Genomic DNA, 18,171 nt, shown 5'->3' with positions numbered 1-18,171 from the left:
TAGATGTGCATCAAAGATGTGACTGGAGGGATTGGGAAAGAGTAGTGGTTCGTGTTTTGGGGTAGAGGGGGATATTATCTTTAGGGAAAGCAACTGAAACCGTATAGTAGTCGTGAGAATGAACTGAGTGGGGTGGAGGTTGGGGGAAGGGGCGAATCGGCAGTGAGTGGCCGACAGACGTAGAGATGTGGTCATATGTCTATATTTACTATTGTACTATTGCACTAAAAAAAAAAATCTCTCCGTCTTCAGTCCACTAGTGGCCTACCGGGACCATCCGACTGGCGTGTCATCCGAGATGAGGATGCGGATAGGAGGGGCGTGGGGTCAGCACACCGCTCTCCCGGTCGTTACGATGGTATTCTTGACCGAAGCCGCTACTATTCGGTCGAGTAGCTCTCAATTGGCATCACGAGGCTGAGTGCACCCGAAAAATGGTAACAGTGCATGGTGGCCTGGATGGTCACCCACCCAAGTGCCGACCATGCCCGACAGCGCTTAACTTCGGTGATCTCACGGGAACCGGTGTATCCACTGCGGCAAGGCCATTGCCGTATTTTGTGAAAGACTGTTACTAAAGATTGCTTAAATTAAGAAAACACAACAACTTAATTTCTTGCAGTATATTTTATTAGATTTACTGTAGTAGATGGTCTGTTAATTTAATATGATAGTTTTCTTGTACGATGAGAACGTATTTTTGTTGTTAATCAGTATGATATTCATAGCGGTGTTTCTGGTGGTAATTTTATGTTGGCGTTGGTGTAAGTGGTCGACAAAATTTGAATTATTTGTTCTGTACGCCCATACTCGCTGCACTTAGGGTGAAATGTTCTCCTGCATTGGCCTGCATATCTTCTCACCTTGCATGACATGGATTACATTTTCGTTCCTATATTCCTGATTTATGATATTGATCCGTTTTTCCTGTTGCACTTGGAAACTTTTTCTCTGTTTAAAAAAAAAAAGAAAAGAAAAGAAAAAACTTACGGGAATGCAGCCGGGTGACATCTCTGACAACTGCTGATATTTCTATACGTGCACATCCCATTGTATTCCAGAAACAAATGCAAAGAGAGAACGCTGTAGAAGGTGCTTTACTTCAAATAGATGACTACGCCTACGAAAAACCATAATACAACATAGACAGGATAACATAGCTACACGCACACAAGGACGAGAGGCGCGACCATGAAACCAAGGATGATCAACGTCAGAAGTTATCGATAGCGAATATTAACATGCAAATAAAGAGGCATGGAGATTGGGTTGCAGTAGACAGCCAAGCATGCAATAAAACAACCCCTGTAATTGTCCTTGAATGAGAGGTGATCGCTGCGACACAGTCGTGTCTTCAAACATACAAAGATATGATTGTAGCAGCCGTACTCTGCAGAAGACGTGCGGCTGTCAGCACTGAGTCAGATACTGTGAGAGATAAGCTGTGTGCTTATTTATTGATAGCTGGCATTATTTCCAGATATCTTAACAAAATTGGGAATCACATATATCACATCACGCTGCCCAGGGTTCCAATGACCAGTGCTGCCTTCAGTTTCGTACGCTATAATTATCCGCAGATGTGGACCGTATTACGCGAGTCCTCACATCGCCATAGGACTTCCATGGAGATGCACGGTATGTTCAAAGAACTGTGTTACATCAAACGTATCAAAATTAGAGTAATTTATACATATTCGGAACGAATACTTCAAAAACGGAAAAAATTATTAATATTAACAGGAAAATTAGCACTTACTGGGCCAACATTCGACAGATATAATAAACGCTTTATAGTTCCGGAAATAAACTGAGTGAGCCGAAAGCCACTACCCATCGAAACCTAATTGAATACAAAACGAACAGATGGATTTCTGAAGTAATTGAACGCTTTATTGAAGCTACAGAATTATTTATAACATCCTTTCTCGTATTTTTCATCTATATTGATAGATATTCATCAGACGACCTGGAACACAGAAGCATACTTGTTTAAATACTCGTTTATTAGAATTAATGTGTTCAAAAGCGTCATAAATAGCTTCTTTCGAGTCATAAACTCACTTTTCCTTGTAGGTGGAACAGTGTTCAAGATATTATTATAATCATTTATTTGTACCATTTTTCTAAAGCAAAACCTCTTTCTTCATTAGAAAGCACCTTCGCAGCAGATCAGAACCATCAATGAATAATGTCAGAGATGTTTGTTTTAATATCAGTGCACTCTGGTGTTTGTATCAATAATTATCTGACAAAAATATAGCAGTGTACTCTGGTGTTTGCACCTGTATCTATCACAAACAAACAAGATAACCTTAATGTTTTCAGTGGATTGCATTGGATTGCGACTTTTGGGCCACCTCGTATACCATTAGTCTCACTTTACAGGAATTATACATCTGCCTTACCCTTCGTCAAATATTTTATGATCACGGTTTTCTTGATGTATTTAAATGATTCTCGCCTCTAATATTTTTAACGAAGAATTTCCTTGGGCAATTTTTCGCCTCTAGTTCTGTTCGCACTTTATTTCTATTTATGTACTCAATTATTCCTCTTTAGCGACATATACATTCAACTCATTAAGGCACGTACATTTTTAATTACATCTCTTATCTGCAGCACTTTATTCAACCCAAGAATGCAGTCTACCTGTAAACAGTTTAGTACAAAGAATGTGTTTAACAAGCCACATGGAATGTAAAAAAATAATTAAATATAGAATTAGATCTCAATATGAATTGAAGAAAGAAAAGATGGGCTCTTGGGTGTATAACCGAAACAAAATATATTTCCAATCGGGCAATTATGGAAATATGAACTCAGAATCATTTGCGAAATAGGTGCAGTCAGGCAGGGCGTGTGACTAAAATACTGTTTTGTAACAATGCCAACATCTTTAAAACCGCGGGAAATGAATTAAATTTACTTGACATTTGATATACTGCAGACAGTCCGAACTGCTGGTATGGCTATTGGGCATGCATTATAACTAAACAACCGACTGAAGGAATCCTAAAAATATTACATGATAGACATGCCAAATGATTTCGCTGTGTAAAGAAGATACCCCACCTCATAGTAGGAATAATCAGTGCACTTTTAAGCGGTGACATTCGACTCGCCAGTAGGTAGTTCGAGTCTTGATAACAGAAAACATTTTCACCGCAAGAATTTGGCCAGCAAGAGAAGGAGTCCATCAATACCAGACTTCGTGCGAACATCCTGGATTAAATTCCATATTTCTCTGCAACGATTCATGAATGGAGCTGTGACCGATATGATTGATGGTGACCCTTTCTGTAGGCCTGGAAACGTTAACCTTTTGTGGTAGTCGAGAAGAGTTGCCGGCACAGCGTTCCGGCCTCTCCCTTCCCTTCATCTACAAGAATAGATACACAACATTATACTTTGCAAGCACTCATCACAGTCATCCACACGCCACAGTAACATACTTGGTTCTTCGTCATAGGTGGGAGGAGGACAACGGCAAATCGCTTCCGGTAGGACGTCGTCCAGGGCAGCAATGAGCTATTCTCTTTCCCAAAGACTCATTTCTCGAGTAAGGAACTGACTTACGCTTTTGAGCGAACAAACTGCAAAAATCTGCGTAAAGAAGTAGTCTTGACTTCAAGACACTGACGAGAATTGACGTGTTGGAATACGGGCCCAAGAATACGGAAGAGTCCCGGCAAGAACTCTTTGATTTCCTGATGAAGTATTCACTATTAAGAAAGTGTCTGGTATTAATAACAGTATGCAATACCGACCCAACTGCAGATAGAGGGATTCTTCCACGCCACCATACACTATGGTAGATGACTTTTATCTTTGAAGAGATAGCGCATATTCACATTTGTCTGAAATCTAACTGAAATGACAAGAGCATCGCCCCTAACATTCGAGATCGAGCTGAGTATACTGCTACAGTGTGCATGAGTTGTCTCATCTGGGGCCAACGACATATTTTGAAGCCTACTGATGGGCCTCTTGTCAGGTCCTCTTTGGGTAACACCTTCACCTACGCAAAACTGTTGTAGCTACTGCTTCACTAAAGGGCAAGTCACATGCTCAAAGGTTGACTAGTCAGTTCTATTAAAACGCATCCGATTGTTCATGCATTTCTTCTTTGAGACTAATTATATACGCACAAGGAAAGTACGAAAAACGTATCCTGCTAACATATAAGAATCTCATTGAATGATGATAGGAGAAATTTCTCGGCGTGTTACAGATATGGCGTTCATATATTTGATATTCTGCTTTTGTTACGTTTTTAGATGTTGCGAAATAACGTAAACAATAATCAACTTGACCTACTTAGTAGTCTTGATAACATATTTTTTAATGCAGACGCGCAGCATGTGTTCATTGTAAAGTATAAACTACAATACCACCCCATTATGAAGTTATTTGCTTATTTCTTTTATTTATCAGGTACTAGCCTTCATTTCTGTGATGGTTTGTAGAAAAATGCTTTTCAATGTTAAACAGTTTATAAATATGCGGATTTTGTACGTCGATTTGTTACTTTGGATCAGCCTTAGATCCAGAGTTTATTTCAGAAACGATAAAATCAAAACAGTTGGTGGATTGGTGGCTATGTACATAGAAAAACGAAATCGATTACATGTGCCTCATAGATTACGGTCAATGTTTTCCGGGACGAAGAAGAGTTCCTTATGATTAATTACTTTATAAAGGGTAAAGCGATAAGTGGCAAGCAATACGTTCGTCTTGTTGACCAAGTGCATGTAAACATGCCACACTCTACAAATTTACCATTACCTGACTTCTATCTTCTGCAAACCTGAAAATTATGCGTTTGGGAAACGTTTTGAGTCCTATGAGAAGAGAATGGCAGATTGAGTACTTTGTAGACTGTACAGAATTGCACTCCAGCTGCAGTAATTTATTCATTGGAAAAACGATCCAAACACTGCAAAGACCACATAGAAGACAACATCGAAAAATTAATGCATTTTTTAGCTAAAAGCACAGTCAGAAGTAGGTCGAGAAATCCTACCTTACTTCTTGTATACTGTACTATGCATAATAAAGTCTCACAGCAATGCCTTGATTTTGCAATTTTAAGCATGTATTTGGCAAAACCTGTATCTAATCAGATTTACTACTTTTAAAAATTTGAGTTGGCAATTTTATTTGTACACTAGGAAAGCTAAACCATCGTAACACTCACAAACTGCCTATTTATACGTGATATTCTATGTGACAGCAGTTGTGTACAGTGAAGTCACATCATTAGAAAGTTATTACGAAGTGTATGAAGGCAACTAGTTGATAAGCGTTTAGTGCAAAGACTGGCTGCCTCTCAACTGGCTGCCTCTCAACACAAATGAACTGATCGTATGGCATTTACTGGCCGAGATTCGGCCGCAAGTCTGTTTAGTTGACGCCACATCGGCGAACTGCGTGTGAGTGATGATGAAAATCATGACACACAACACCCAGTCCCATGCCGGGAATCGAACCCGAACCCCTTGCGTGGTAGGCGATACCGCTAACGCTGCGCTACGGAGGCGGACTACTCTAACATAAATAAATATTAAATGAGTTTCGCAAACAGATGGAAATGCTCAATGCTGTTTGACTAGACGATGAGCGATCAGTCTCTGAATCACTGACAACTGTTGATTACTTAAGAGTATCTGTCTGAAGAGATTAACGTGAGAAGACCACAAATGTCTAGGAGTTGAGAAGGCAGACTAATATTCATTGATTACATTTCGCGTAATGACTACTAGAGTGGAGCCAGCGAAATCTGGATATATTCAGTGGAACTCACAATCTTTCTTGGCATTTAATATCAATAAACGAAATGCTGCTGTACCATTTGAAAAGTAGGTACTTGATGGTTATAATTAAAGTGCACCTAATCACAGAGGAACAGTGAGCACTGTAATTATCGTATAGCAGCGAAACTTGGTAGAGATTCTAATTCGTTGATGTGGAACCGACTTACGCTGGAAAATATTAGTTCCAATTGCGACCACCAGATGCAAATGTGGCGCTGTGACTGCAAAGAAGACGTGTAGAAATCCAGAATGAGATTTTCACTCTGCAGCGGAGTGTGCGCTGATATGAAACTTCCTGGCAGATTAAAACTGTGTGCCCGACCGAGACTCGAACTCGGGATCTTTGCCTTTCGCGGGCAAGTGCTCTACCATCTGAGCTACCGAAGCACGACTCACGGCCGGTACTCACAGCTTTACTTCTGCCAGTACCTCGTCTCCTACCTTCCAAACTTCGCAGGAGAGCTTCTGTAAAGTTTGGAAGGTAGAAGACGAGGTACTGGCAGAAGTAAAGCTGTGAGTACCGGGCGTGAGTCGTGCTTCGGTAGCTCAGATGGTAGAGCACTTGCCCGCGAAAGGCAAAGGTCCCGAGTTCGAGTCTCGGTCGGGCACACAGTTTTAATCTGCAAGGAAGTTTCACGTGTAGAAATGTTTCCATATGTAATGGGTTAGGAAGTGAGCAGAAATGGTCAACCAAGTGATAAAACCATAATGTTGATTTTATTATTAACCGTCGTTTGCCCATTTGGTTCAGTATGAGCGCCTGAGTCGTCGACGAGGTGCTGCAACCGTAAAACGACGTGATCAACAGTGGCTCGCAGCTGTTCCGGCTGATGTGTTCCTGCATATATACCTTTTGGATCAGATAGAAACGGGACGTATCCCTGGTAAACGCGTTCTTTTAGATACTCACAAAACTAAAAGTTAAAAGTGTTGGCCCATGTTACATGAAAGTGTGTTTCACACAGTTGCGCTCTTCCAAAGCTGGAATAATATGATTTGCGAGGAGGTTTAGATAACGTGCAGAAGTCACGGTACAACTGGCAGGTGCTCAGAGTTTATTCACTTCAAAGAAGAACCGACCAAGAATAAAAGTGCCAGTGAAACCACGCCACATGTCACATACGGCGAGTGCACTGGATCTTCGAGCCCAACAAGCAGTTTAACAGTTCCTCAAATTCGGTAATTCTGTCTATTCACTGCACCCTGTAGCGTAAAATGTGCCTTGCCACGCCGTAGAACATTGCCCAACCACATCAACTTCAAGCCGTGCAAGAAACCGAAGAGAAAATTCAGAACGTTGCTGCGGAGCATGAGGTTTCAGTTGCTCCACCGTCTAGATCTTCTGTGTGTACCAGTGTAAAATAGACCGCAAAACTTTCCTTAACGCTGACCATTGGATGGACAATTCTCATGACACTGCACGAGCACTGGCGCTACCCGGGACACGTGCAGCATGGTCAGTCACAGCTACAGCAGACTCGTCAGTAACGTCCACCGGAATAGGACTCCTTCCTCTTTCAGGTGCGACTCTAAGCTCACCTGTGTTTGCGAATGTCACTATCGTCTTCTTTAAACCATTTAATAAAGTTGGACCTCTCCTGAAATGTTTCAGTCGGTGCTACTTTCTCAACGTAGCGCTGTAATTGCTGTCGTTCACAGCAAACAGTTTTGCTAAGAACGCACGGCCTCTCTTCTCGATAGCTGTACTGGTCACTCTTCTTATGGGTTGTCAAATGGCAAAGTGCTTGTCATACCGTCATACAAACGGTGTACAGCGCCATATTTGCACCTAATGGCAAAAACTAGTAATAATTTTTTCCAGTGTAAACCGGTTCCGCATTAACGCATTAGTATATGCTTTAGTTTCGCTGCCATACGATAATTACAGTACTCAGTGGATCTCAGTGAGTAGCTGCACTTTAATTGCAACCACCTAGTACTTTCTTTTTGAAAGTATGCTAAAACTTTAATGAGGCTGGTGTGTGTGGATTTTTGGAACAGGTTTTAGCAAACTGTGATGTAATACTGAAAAGAACTACCCTTAATTTATTTGTTACGTTACCCACCTCAGTTGTTAAAGTCATTGACGCAAGCAGCGCGGTGGTGCCCAAGTTGCAAATAGCCAGTTGGAATCCTTATGGTGGAAGAAATGTTCAACGTCAGTATTTGGCCAGGGGCTTCGCACAGCTACGTCACGTACCTTGAGTCAGAATATGAGCTCGTTCGCAGCAATATGGCATCAACAGTGTCCAAAATAAATGTTGCCTATTGCTGAAACTTTAAAACTAAAAGTTGTTACACAGAAACACATTATGGCATCAATAAATTGGTTTGTTTGTAATGTAATTCCAGCAGAAACAGTCCATGTTTCTGCAGAGAGGGAGTAGTCTGTGCAGTATGGCAACCTTGTCACCTATAAACATTACAATGCTCGTGTGTCATCACGGGAGTTGCGCTACTTCAGGATGGTTTGGACAACAATAACTTACGATCAGAGGCTTCGTATAGTCACTTCAATGCGACAGCGATTGAGATAGGCCGACGTCGCAGTGAATGTCGCTGCGAGTCAAAGTAATGTCTCCAGAATCTGGAACAAGTTTCTAGCGACGGGATTAGTTGACGATCGTCACTGTACTGGCCACGGGACAAAAACCAACAGGTATGCAGAACAGATATCTGCTTATAACAGCAAGTAAATACCCTCAACACGATGCGACACGTCTACAGCAGCATATCTAAACCGCTACAGGAGTGCGGGTGTCAACACAAATGATACAAAATAGGCTCCACGACCAGGGATTACGTACCAGAAGACTTCTCAGGGCTCCTCATATAAATTTGGTTTGGAGACGGGCTTTTGTCGCATTGGCATGAAACCATTCCTTGTGGACTAGCAAGCAATGGGACACAACGCTCTTTTCTAATGAGACCCGTATCAGTCTCCTCCCTGACAATACCGATATTCGTGTGTGGAGCCAATGAGGACAACGATTACATCCCAACTGCATCGTAGGTAGCTAACATTATCAGGACGGTTCAGTCATGTTTTGGGGTGAAATCACGTATGGTCGCAGGACACCCCCGGTCCAATACATGGGAAGATGACTGGTATGTAGTAGCGTGACGACTTACTTGCATACATTGTGAATCCGTTTGTTGAACATATTGAAAGGGGATACACGCTAATGGCCGACAACGCACGTCCTCATCGTCGCAATCTCGTGAACAGTTTCCTAGTGGAGCACACAACAGACCTCAGCTCCACCTCAGGTCCAGCTGAAACCTGAGGTTTCAACAAAAATTCTAAGTAACTTTGGTGTGCACATGCTACAAAATAATGCTTTTTATCGTTTCCTCTTGCCCAGGCGAAGTTGATACAATTCTATATTTTGACAAAGGTACTGATTTCTGCGTTTATAAGTTACCTTTTCTCAGTAAAGTTCGTTTCTTTCTCCTTTGTAAACGGAAACAGAAGGGCTGGGAGGGCTTGTATTGAGTGAGTCAACCCGAGGCTTCCCATTAACCTTTGTTTGTCTTTGTCTGCCTAACAGAAGCTCTGGGAACTAAGAGATAAAGCTAATCTAGAGCCACGAAGCACGCCTCGCGTTATTGTTAGCATCGGACATTCATTAAGTGTGGCAGCTGCTGTACAGCCGAAAATCCCAGCCTCACAGGCAGAGCAGGGCCATCAGTAGCGCTGCGTCAGCAACGCAGCGAGTGACAATGGCCAGTGCGGACGACGGACAGAAGGAAACTAACTCGCTCAGTCGCCAGCAGTATGATTCATACGGGAAGTCTGATATGCGGATTGCGATCACTATACAGGAAGAGGAGAGGGAAGTCGCCAGATGTCCCTCTCGGCGAGATGGCGGGAAGCCCCGCGCCTCCGATTGCGACGACGAGGAAATCCGCTCAGAGGACACCAGCAGCTGCACGGCCGCTGTGCATCTCAGCAACAGTCCCCCCCACGGTAAGAAGACTGTTGTGCTGTTCTGCGATACTCTTTGATCCCCCAGGATACGTCTTACCGACTGATCCATTTTATAAGTCAGGCTATGCTGTAAATTTCTTTCGGCCCTAGTCCGATTCAGTACTTCCTCATTACTTACGTGATCTATCAACCTAATATTCAGCATTCTACTGTAGCACCACATTTCAACATCTACTATTCTCTTCTTATCTGAATTGTTTATTGTTCACGTTTCCCGTACAGAGTTACACTCCAGGAGAATATCTTTAGGAAAGTCGTCGTAACATTTCGATGTGTATTCTATGTTAAGAAAATACTTTTCTTCAGAAATGTTTTCCTTGCTGTTGTCATCAGATTGTATTTCATATCCTCTGTACTTAGGACATCAGTGGTTATTTTGGTGCCCAAATACTAAAATAGAACTAATATTAGTGTTTGAAAAACGACGTGATTTGTCTCCAAGAGCTGCTAATAAAAATTTCTTTGGAGAGGAATTCCACCTTATGCGAGATACCTTATGCAAATGAAATGGAGATATGTAAACAAATATATACATCAACTTTCCAAATATACTACAAAATTAGAACTTTTAGACGTGTCGTAAATAAACGACATAGAATGCCTCAACTCATAATACATACTTCAGCTCTGTGCTCTATGCAATCAACGTAAAATATTTGACAATAATCGCTAATTTTACAAATGTAAATATTTCGTACCGAAATTTTCTTTAAAGAGTAAGATGTGACAACAGTTTTACGGAAGGAATATTAACAAATAAACCCACTTAAGATGGCACAAAACGTGCTGTCTGGGTGAAAACAAAACTACAAACGGTAAAGAGTTTCATCATGTACTCTGAAAGAGCAAAGCCATCGTCTCCCACCGTAACAATGGCAAATCTTCACAGTCAGAATCCATTTCCATTGCCTTTCTGTGACAAAAATAAAAACACCGAACATGTGTTTACAAGAGTTTGAAACTGTTGTCAACATTTTTCAACAGTTGTAAGTTTGCCAAATTCACAACAGTTGCAAGTTTGCTAAACTTACAACTGTTGTTGGTTTTGTTTATTGGAGTTGGTTTTCGGTGTGAAGGTACCTTTAGAAGCACTGAATAAGAACGACTGCGACATTCACAAGGTGATTAAAAATTTCTTTATTATACAACCGGTTTCGGTCCACATACCGTCATCAGGTATCATGAAATATTTACAACGTACAATGCAATATAAAATAAATGACGTCAAAAAATATAAACTCCATATTTCATAATCCATAATTTTTCGACGTCATTGGTTTTATATCACCGTGTAAGTTGTAATTTTTTGTGATTAGATCTGTGGAGCGAAGCTATGATATGATAAGGAAATTGATAATGAAATTTTTATCAACAACTTTCTTCCATTGATCATGATTTCTTCAAACAGTTACGAGCTGTGGGACACCACCTTCTTAAAATACTTTTAGTGTTCATTTCCTAAACTAATTCTATTAGCATCGCGTGATTTAATTCGATTACAGTCAATGAGCGTTGTTTTACTTGTGTTGCTGTTCATCCTGTAACCTCTTCTCAAGGCGCTACCCATTCCGTTAATTGCTCTTCCAAGTCTTTCGTCGTCTCTGAACGAATTACACTGTCATAAAAGTTTTTGTTTCCTCTCCGTTTACTGTAATTCTCTTTACAAATTTATTCTTGCCAGTTTGTGATACAACCCGTAAAATTTTATGTTGTTTATTTGAAAGTCTGGACTCCCAACTGTATTCTACCAATGTATGGCCAACGTAATGTTTGACTGGCACCCAAATAAGTCTGATGGGTTATGCCACTATCTCGGAAATGGTCCCATAGCGGAAACTGTGCACTGATGTAGAACACAACGGGATATTCTAATCCAAATACTCGCACAGTGTGGTGGATTACTGTCATTCGAAAAACGGAAGGTTGTTTTTTGCAGTTAGGATGTGACACAGAGCTAATTTCGTAATACAGTTTTTTCAGCGTAACTCACGCATTCAACAACAGGTTTCGTATCTGTCTGTTGGTTTATTAACTCTGATGTGAAGAAATACATTGAATTGGAATCCATTTTCTAATAAAAACTTACAGAAGTTCGTTACTGTGAAACTTTGTAAAGCTAGTTTTTCCTGAGTAAATTAGAAGACTGTACGCTCATTTCTTCCAAACTAGAAAAGAAAAAGAAAGAAAAGACGAACTTCATTATGTTTAAAGAAGTTAATTCAGTTCCAATTAATTCAAACTTCAGTATTCTTCGAATATATTCTTATAGATACAGCGCGGATGACAGACATTTCTATCAAGAGTTTGACGGATGTGACAGGTATATGAACTGCTTACACAACGCCATTTAACTTCAGGCTCACTAGGAACGGATGAAAGTATCTTTGAACACATATCAAACGTCGAATGACATCATCTCAGTATCTTGAAAAGACGAAGTTTCGTCTGTTAGTTTCGTCTTGTTAAGTCTCTTGAACACGCTACGTGTAATTTGTTACGAATAAGAAGAGGAACGATGTCGGCGCTTTCAGTATCCTTATGGGTTGTGCCTAGCGGAGGAATAGATCGCACTGAGGTACTAGAAATGTATTTGAAACCTAGATAAGTCATCTTACACACAGTCAGTCAGTGCTCGCTTAGCTACTTCAGAGTTGATGCAACGACTTGTACAAAGCCCTCCGACATCACTTCATTTCCAGTAATCTACTAGTAATTACTGAAAATCCAGAGATTCGATAATCGCTTAGAAAGTACAGGTTCAGCGTTATGAAAGTCACTAGTAACGTTCACCGACCGACGATTTCGCATCGATGAAACACGAGGAAGTTCACAAGGTTTTAGCTACTCTACCATGAACCGAACAATAGTATTATGTTATCTCGAACATGTAGACAAAACCATTGCCCGCCGTCCGCCCGTTTAAATAACAGCGTTTCTCTAAAACTAGTCAATTCAAAAAGAAATACTGCACAGTTATGGTAATTCTGGCGAGAGCAAGGGCGTACTAAGGGAGGTGTGACGTCCCCTCTTCGCCGCGTGATGGTGATGTCAACGCCGTGGAGCTGTTACTGCTACAGCTCGGTCGGTGGAGTCGAGACACGACGCGGCCGGTCGGTTAACGAAAGACAAGAACTGAGAAAGGTCTTAAGAAATCGTTCCTTGCGTAATGATTAAAGTTTGATTGCTAGTCCGCACAGTTTCCTTATTAATGCGAACTGCGCACTCTGATTGTCTCATATGGTTTGAAGTTGAATTATTATGTGCCCGATTAACACTTTAGTGCAGTAATTGATGAATCTTCCCTCATGCGTATCGTCCACATCACCAAAAGCGAGGAAAAAGTTCAATTGCAGATCGTATTGGTCGTTGTTTGTTCGTTGCTGAGTAAAATTGTTCGCTCTATATGACGCGAGATCCACAGATACTCTTTAACAATGTCTTAATTATTTTGCGTCGTAATATTATGTATGTCAAAACCTTCCTTCTCACAACTAACCGTCAACGAGTTTACTTACAAGTTAAATAGTCACTGTTCATTAACTATTGATGAGCAATTACTAAATATTCATAGAATGATGGAGGCGACACGTTGCATTTCCATTTTTGATGAACAATTTTATTGTTCCTTTTTGCTAAATACTTTATAAACATCACGTCATACGCACACACGGTTAATTAGCACTGGCAGTTCTGTTAGTTTCAATTATCGTGACAATTACGACAGCTTTAACCCTCGGCGTAATTGTATCTTCTTCATGTATTCGTGTCAATGTCTCCTACTCGACACTAAACGTGTATTGCAGTCTTTTGAAACTTAGTCCATTCCTTTCTATAAGTTCACTCACATGAATGTTGAGTCCAATATTGCCTACTTCCATCAATAAAGTCCAACAACTCGGTATACACAGCATACTATCTCGGTTCAAATCTCCAGTCTGTGCACAAAATCCGTGCTTCTACGTCAAGCAACAACGACTCTTGAAAGTAAAACAATCTCGTCGCACTCCGTTCGCTCAACTATGGAAAGAGCTGCTTTCGTATGACTTGATAGCACGATAGCTAGCAAGCGACTTACTTTTTCCGTGAATGAGTACTGTAGACGCACTGAATTTCTTCGTTGCGTTTACAACTCTCTTCCACATAAAAGTTATCTCTGACCGACATTTCTTTGGACTTAACTTTCATGGTATTAATTAGCAATTATTACTTAGATGTTTGGCAAATAACTAAAGATGACATTTATTTCTTCTTCCTTTCTACCAAAACGCACTCTGTAATGCTTAATGTTGGTGTTTATCAAGACTTTCTGGTGTTATATCATCGGCAAAGATGTCGTACGTGTCAGGATAGCTTTTCCTTACTTTACATCATGTTGGTCTTTCCTAATTGGTTTTTGGGGTTAATTAGGGTGTTACAGAGGGTAGTGGAGAGTTGCTACCTCTCCCCTTTCCCTCCTCCCCTTCCTTCTTCCCACCATATCTAGAAAACAATCTTCGCCAGTCGAACTTGCATCCTGCCCCATGAAACCGACAGACATATTGCTTCAGTAACAGTTTGGAGAAATCCAGAATATGTGATGGTAATTGACTAGTAGCAAGATTACCATGAGCCATCAGTCATGAAATCTCAAAAGCATTTCCTCATTCGCACACTCCGCCTCTTCCCTCCCTCGCAGTCAGCACTCTAGCCCAAACCCCGAGCACGCTTTTTGTGTCACGTCTACACTACTCTGCAAAACATAAGAACGCGATGGATAAAGTAATGTAATACATTGACTACTCGGTGGAAATGGATAAGTGCGGGATCATGTTTTCAGAGGTCTCCTCGTCGTACACAGGCAGTTTAACTTCATATAATGTGAGGTCGACATGACTATATACCCAAATGGGGCTGGGTACGTAGCGCGAGGCAGTTGAGGGAACGAGAAAAGATAGTGTGTGTAAATCAGCGATCACTGACGGTGGACTTCAGTGGTGTTTTTCATTACAAGATGTCCCAGAGAATAGATTTGGATGACTTCGCACGGAAAAGTGTCATCGGGAAACTGGAAGAAGGACGAACTCTGACTGTAGTCCTGGTGTTTGGTTTTCTCATGGCATTGTCTCAAGTGCATGGGGAGCTTTCTGAACCACAGGCACTGCTGCCGGAAGGAGAGGAGGTGGTTCACTACTGTCAATTACAGTAGCAGATGACCGCTACGTTGTACAACATGCAAGAAGGGACACGCGTCAAATAGCGGGTGCACTTGTTGCCACTACATTTAACAGGACTGCGAAGCACGCAACGATACGCTCCACAGTAGCACGGTGACTGTGTGGTCGTGGTCTCTTTGACCAGTACGTTGTGTTCTTTTGACACCAGCACATCGGCAGAACAGTTTGCGACGGTTCCAAGAGCATAGAGACTGGGGCAACGAAGAGCGGTATCACATACTCTTCTCGGATGAGGGCAGATTCAAAATGACAAGGGGACCCTCCGTACTGTAAATCGCGGATTTTGATGCGCTTCAAATATGTTGTAGAAGTGCTTACCCTGAGTAAACAGCTATCCGGTCTTTTAGCGACAGGCCTTAGTTTTTGAGAAAATCGATTTTGAAGTTCATTGCGCGCTTGTATACCCGTAACATTACATATATTCCCAGCAAGTCAGCGTAGCGCAGCGGTAAAGGTTTATGGCTACCGCGCCAGAGGTACCGTGTTCGAATCCTTTAACCCATATGTTTTTTATGTATCCAAGAATTGGCCGGAAAATTTGGTCCTAACGTTCAAAAACGAGTCGATGAATTAAATGGGAAATACAGAAATGTATTCGTGTGCTGCACGAAATTCGGGAAGTTCACGAAACTGGTGTACGAACAATTTTAGCGGTCTTTAATTCTTCCGTACGTGTGACAGAAATTTTTTTTATTCATTATCGATTCGTGGGGAGGGCAAACCGATTCAACTTTATACTATCATCTACTCACTGAAGAAAGGAAAGCGAGCACCTACACCCTAAAAGTGGTCTCACCAAACTGAACTACTTATTGCCAGCCCTGCGATGTTTATTTTTACCGATAGGTGAAAATCTTCACGAAAATAATTCAGAATGCTCCCGACATGATGAAAGACAATATAGAGATCGCTTCTAGGGAAGATTCGATAAAATTACATTCGCGGTAGCGTTCTCGCTTTCCACGCCCGGGTTCCCGGGTTGCATTCCCGGCGGGGTCAGGGATTTTCTCTGCCTCGTGATGACTGGGTGTTGTGTGATGTCCTTAGGTTAGTTAGGTTTAAGTATTTCTAAGTTCTAGGGGTCTGATGACCATAGATGTTAAGTCCCATAGTGCTCAGAGCCATTTGAACCAAATTACATTCGCTAATCCTACATTAAATCAGTGCAACTAATTTTGAAACCGTGATCAGATAGGCATGGTTAACATGGAAATTAGCGGATGAAAGAGAAATCGTTTTTAAATGCAAAAGAATTGTTTCCCCGTATCGCGCATGAATAAACCGTGTGCATGCAAGACTGTTGCTTCCATAAAATGCGCATGGTTCTGCGAAAATTTGTGCTTCGGTTGTTTTTATGATAAGTATCACCCACAATATTGTTCTGGTACTTCAAGCAATGTGGTTGATGAAAAATCAGATTTTGTAATATTGTATGAGAGAAACAATTAATAACTGACTATATCTTTATAATTTCTCACACATTACACTGTTTGTCGGTATTCTTTGAAATAAAATTGAAAAATTCGGTCGATTTTAAGAAAAGTGCATGCGCAGGATTTGAACAAAGTACCTTGGGTGCGGTAGCCGTGAACCTTTACCGCTGCGCTACGCTGACTTCCTGGGAATGTGTGTAACGTTACGTGTACACAAAGCGCGCAATGAACTTCAAAATCGATTTTCTCAAAAACTAAGGCCTGTCGCTAAAAAACCAGACAGCTAGGTACTCAGGGTAAGTGCCTCTACAACGTATTTGAAGCGCATCAAAATCTGTGTTTTATGGTATGGAAGGTCCCCTTTTGAGTGGTAATTCTGTATGTACTCTTTCACGGCGAGAGGTAGGAACACATAATGCACCGAGGAACATCGTCGAACATGACCGCTCAGTGGTAGAGGTGTTATGATGTGGGGAGGTATAGTGTTTCTTGGGTGAACTGACCAACCAATGTTTCGACACGGTACACTCAGCGGTGAAGTTATTGGGCATCTATTCACAGGTGTATAGCTCCATAACTTATTTCTTACAAATGACACTGCACCACTGCATCGAATAGCGCAGGTGGAACGAAAGCATGTACGGCGAATGGACCGGCCTGTCCAGTCCACCGACTTAAATCTCACCGAAAACGTAAGGGATCCGATGGGAAGACGTACTGAAACATATGCAGATGCACCAATGACCATCCAGGAGTTTTCAACGGCTCTGTTGAAGGAATGGTACACCCGACCATACTAACTCTTTAACAATCTTGTGGTCAGCATGTAAGCACTTTGCAGAGTACGCATTACCGTCCATAGTGATCACACACCCTATACGAACCATATCCCGACTTTTGTTACGTCCAAGAATCATCATAAATCGCGATGACTTCAGCATAATTGTTGTCTTTGGATAAAAATATCATTTATGTTCGTCTCATTGCGTATTTCTCTCAGTTAACTCTTGTACTACTCCCCAGCAGCTCTTTCTACGTGTGATCCAAGTTTCATCAAGCTATGTTACTTGGCAGTGGCACATGATGCGTAATTTTAATATATTGAATCTAGAAATTCACTGCTTTACAGTCAAAAAAGTTTGAAAACGGAGATGCAAAACAATTTAATTTCATTATTTTCCCAGATAAGTCGTTAGTGGCAACCTGAATTGCTTGAATAAACTGAAGAGGCGTACGGAGGTGATCTTGTGTTTTGGACATGTACCCATGTTCCGCGTGTTCACCACACCATAATACTTCACCAGGAATCGCCTGGCATATTCACGCCATCTCACTGCTGTCGGCCCCCAGCGCATCGTTCAGTACTTCTCTGCAATCTGCCACGCCGCTGATTGGAAGCAATGCGACTTCCGCTGTGCGACGCTGCGTAGTCGCGATGCGTCACTGGATGAAGTCCGGCTGTCTGATGCCGTCGCAAAATGTCAATCAATTTCTGTAGGATAGCGGATCTTTTGTCTTCCACCTGTTGGATCATTTAAGGCAATTGTCTAACTATAATACACTTGTCAGAATTTATACGATACGCGTCCATCGCTATTCCTCTGCAAACAGCATATTATTTGAATTACGAAGTCATTCCTCTCGTTATTTCCATCACATTCGCAGTAGTTTTTTTCCTCGCCTAAAATTATTTAACTGCACTTCTACAAATGTGATCG

The 18,171-nt window shown here is 41.4% G+C and overlaps 1 protein-coding gene and 1 pseudogene across 1 annotated transcript in view; one reads left to right on the top strand and one right to left on the bottom strand.

Annotated features, from left to right (window-relative positions):
* Positions 1–435: 435 nt before the first annotated feature.
* LOC126290826 (5S ribosomal RNA) lies at positions 436–553 on the bottom strand (annotated as a pseudogene).
* A 1,023-nt stretch (positions 554–1,576) lies between these two features.
* The window catches only part of LOC126267671 (peptidoglycan-recognition protein SD-like), a 223,935-nt gene continuing 207,340 nt past the window's right edge, over positions 1,577–18,171 (top strand). Inside the window, exon 1 of the mRNA XM_049972981.1 lies at positions 1,577–1,638. Coding sequence (XP_049828938.1) covers positions 1,581–1,638 — 58 coding nt within the window. The 5' untranslated portion in view covers positions 1,577–1,580. The remainder of the gene's footprint in view (positions 1,639–18,171) is intronic.

This window comes from Schistocerca gregaria, chromosome 1, assembly GCF_023897955.1.
Source record: "Schistocerca gregaria isolate iqSchGreg1 chromosome 1, iqSchGreg1.2, whole genome shotgun sequence".
In the NCBI taxonomy this organism is placed as follows: Eukaryota; Metazoa; Arthropoda; class Insecta; order Orthoptera; family Acrididae; genus Schistocerca; species Schistocerca gregaria.
The sequence above is the reverse complement of the archived record's forward strand: the minus strand, read 5'-3'. Positions and strand labels throughout refer to the sequence as shown.